We start from the raw sequence: 2,722 nt of genomic DNA on the forward strand, positions 1-2,722 counted from the left end.
CCCCCCCCCCAAAACAAAAACCCCAGCACTTTAAATTCCACGCATTCCTTTGCCAAGCCAAGCACATGTTCAGAAGAGGCAGTGCATTAGTTGGACCCAGCTCACCAAACATCTGTATAAACTTGGTGCTTCAGCAGGGCTTTTCTGGTGCTTTTAGCTAATAGCTGATTAAATCAGCTATTAGCTAAAAGCACCAGAAAAGCCCCGCTGAAGCACCCTATGTATACAGATGCTGTGGAGCTGGGTTGAAGTAGCGCGCTGCTGCTTCTGGTAAAGTATGGGTGTGTTTGGGTTTTTTTTTAAGTGTCTGCAACAAAACCAGGCAGAAGCTGGTGAGGACTGGACACTAAAAATTTGTGCTTTGTTTTCCCTGTTTACCTCTCTTAAGCTTAGCTAGTTTTCAGACCTAGAATTATTGTGGTAATGTTAGGTTGATTATTATAGTTGTGGTGGTCTAGAAAATACAGTTTCCAGACCTGAAGAAAAATGCCCTATATTTGAAAACTTGTCTCAATCTATCCCAGCCATGCAGTTCATCCAATAAAAGATATCACCCACACATTTTTACCTCTCTCATTTGTATATTAGTAATTTGAAAGAGTAAGGAACAGTAAAGCTCTATCTGCACACTTATCAAAAATGTTATACTGCTGCTAGCATCAGTTTAGCCCCAAGACTGTTAACAAAGAGCCCTTGCTATCTGTGCTTTAATACCACATTATCTATTCCTGCATGTTGGAGGTTTATTGTACACAGAGCTTAAAACAGTTCCAGCAGCCCTCTGTACAACACCTTCCAAGATTATTGGCACTAATGGAGCTGGTGGGATGCCCCTAGTCTCAACTGGCTCTGAATGGTCAGAATTTGAAATCAGCTGAGAGATGAATCTAGAAAGTTGATTGGTCTTTCAACAATCCTTGTCAGTTTTAGCGATCTCAAAATAAATGCAGTCACCTTGGCATTAACCTCAAAAGGCAGGTGAGCACTTTGCCACTGTGTGCATTAAGTGACTCACGTGAGGCTTTTTATACCAGTACTCAGAAACTGGAACTAGACCCAGCAGAATTTCACCAAGCATTTTTCATGTGGGCCTTCTACATCAGTGTCCCTTCTAGTGGGAAAGGAGTCACATTAGTCTTACCTTGCTGTAATCAGACCACGAGCTGTAAAAGACATGTTTACAGAGGGTGGGTTCACGTCTTTTGCTATTCCATTTATTCTCTCTTTAGTGAGGTATAATTTTGAAATGGTTCATTTAGCCACTGCTAAGTTGTTTCCCCTCACCCAACATAATTAACTACAAAAGTATCTTAACCATTTACCATAGCAGTTGTGACACAAAACGTATAAAGGAGTGGTGAATATTAACATTTTTGCAAGATTTCATAACTGGGCATAGAGATGGGAGGAAACACAGATAAAAACTTGAGCAACAAGATATGAATTTGATACCATTGTTCTTAATAGTTTCCAGTATGCTATGCCAGGCTCAGTAAGGCATCCTGGAGGCATGTTGATAGTGCAACATGAAGCTCTGCACAAAGTATAAAATGAACTCATTGGAAATCTCATGAGAGCATCTTAAGAAAATGCTGATCCTTTTTTGTCTGGGTTGCACATGGAATTTCAAGACAGCTATGGAGCCAATATATTACTTTCAAGAGTAAAAAATAAATGTGTGCTTGCTAGCTCACTTTGGTGTATGTGATGGATCTGTGGTCAGTAAACGGACTCATCTCGGGTGTCTCTGGGTGCCAATGTGGGACTATTCTAGAGGAGCTACAGTAGACTGAGAGAGTAGCCTGTACAGATGATGTGCCACGTGTATACCCGGAGTGCATAGCTGTGATAGTTACGTAGCTGCAGATTGAATCACTTGCAGCTCCCCTGCCTCCTACCTGGCTAATATTCCACATGAACATAAACACACGCCAAAGGAACAGGATGAGATCACTTTCTACGCTGTTTTTGTCTGGGGATTTGAGATGGTATCCTTGTTGCATTCTTCTACATATGACCTACCTTGATGCTAGCTTTTTTCTTCCAGCTGGCAAGGCTGGACAGCTACCTGGAGTGCAAGCCCCTCTTCCCAGGCCGCTGTCTCCAATGAACAATAACATGAAGACATGCAGTAACCTTTCAAATCCACCTGATGGTGCAAAAGCAGCAAACCCATGGGAGCCAGCTAGCGCTCTGCGGGCAGGACCAACTCGGCCCAGCCTGCCTACCCCTCCACTGCCACCACCTCCCTCCAGCAAACCTTCCCTCACTTTCCCATCTCCTCCATCTCACCCTCCTCCTACAGACAGGCCTGCAAAATTGACACCCCAGAATTTTGTTTCTCCTCCCCTGCCACCTCCCCCACCTCAGTGTGACAAGCCTGCTAAATTTCAAGCATCAGCTTTCCATCCTCCCCCTCCACCACCTCCTCTGCCCCTAACACCACCCTATGGACTTCCAGTCAAAAATGATCTTTCTAGCTCTTCTCCTTCCCCTCAGCCTGAACTAAGGGACTATCTGCATCCCACTCCACCCCCACCCCCGCCTCCACTGTTTCCTCCTTATACTTCCTCCTCAACCAAGCCATCCTTGCCACTGCTGCCCTCACCTGCCCCCTCCAGAGATATAAACAGCAGTGATGTGCCACCTCCACTGCCACCCAAATCTCCATACTTGCTGTCCCAGTTTCAAAAGCCAAATATTCAGTCCATGCCTCTCCCTC

General features: G+C 44.7%; 1 protein-coding gene across 1 annotated transcript in view; it reads left to right on the forward strand.

Annotated features, from left to right (window-relative positions):
- WIPF3 (WAS/WASL interacting protein family member 3) overlaps nt 1-2,722 on the forward strand; it is a gene marked incomplete at its 5' end in the record, with an annotated part of 53,730 nt that overhangs the window by 42,237 nt on the left and 8,771 nt on the right. The window contains one exon of the mRNA XM_019508550.1: nt 2,048-2,715. Within this exon, the coding sequence (XP_019364095.1) occupies nt 2,048-2,715 (668 nt within the window). The remainder of the gene's footprint in view (nt 1-2,047; nt 2,716-2,722) is intronic.

Source organism: Gavialis gangeticus, unplaced genomic scaffold (assembly GCF_001723915.1).
Source record: "Gavialis gangeticus isolate Ggan-Ray unplaced genomic scaffold, GavGan_comp1, whole genome shotgun sequence".
In the NCBI taxonomy this organism is placed as follows: Eukaryota; Metazoa; Chordata; order Crocodylia; family Gavialidae; genus Gavialis; species Gavialis gangeticus.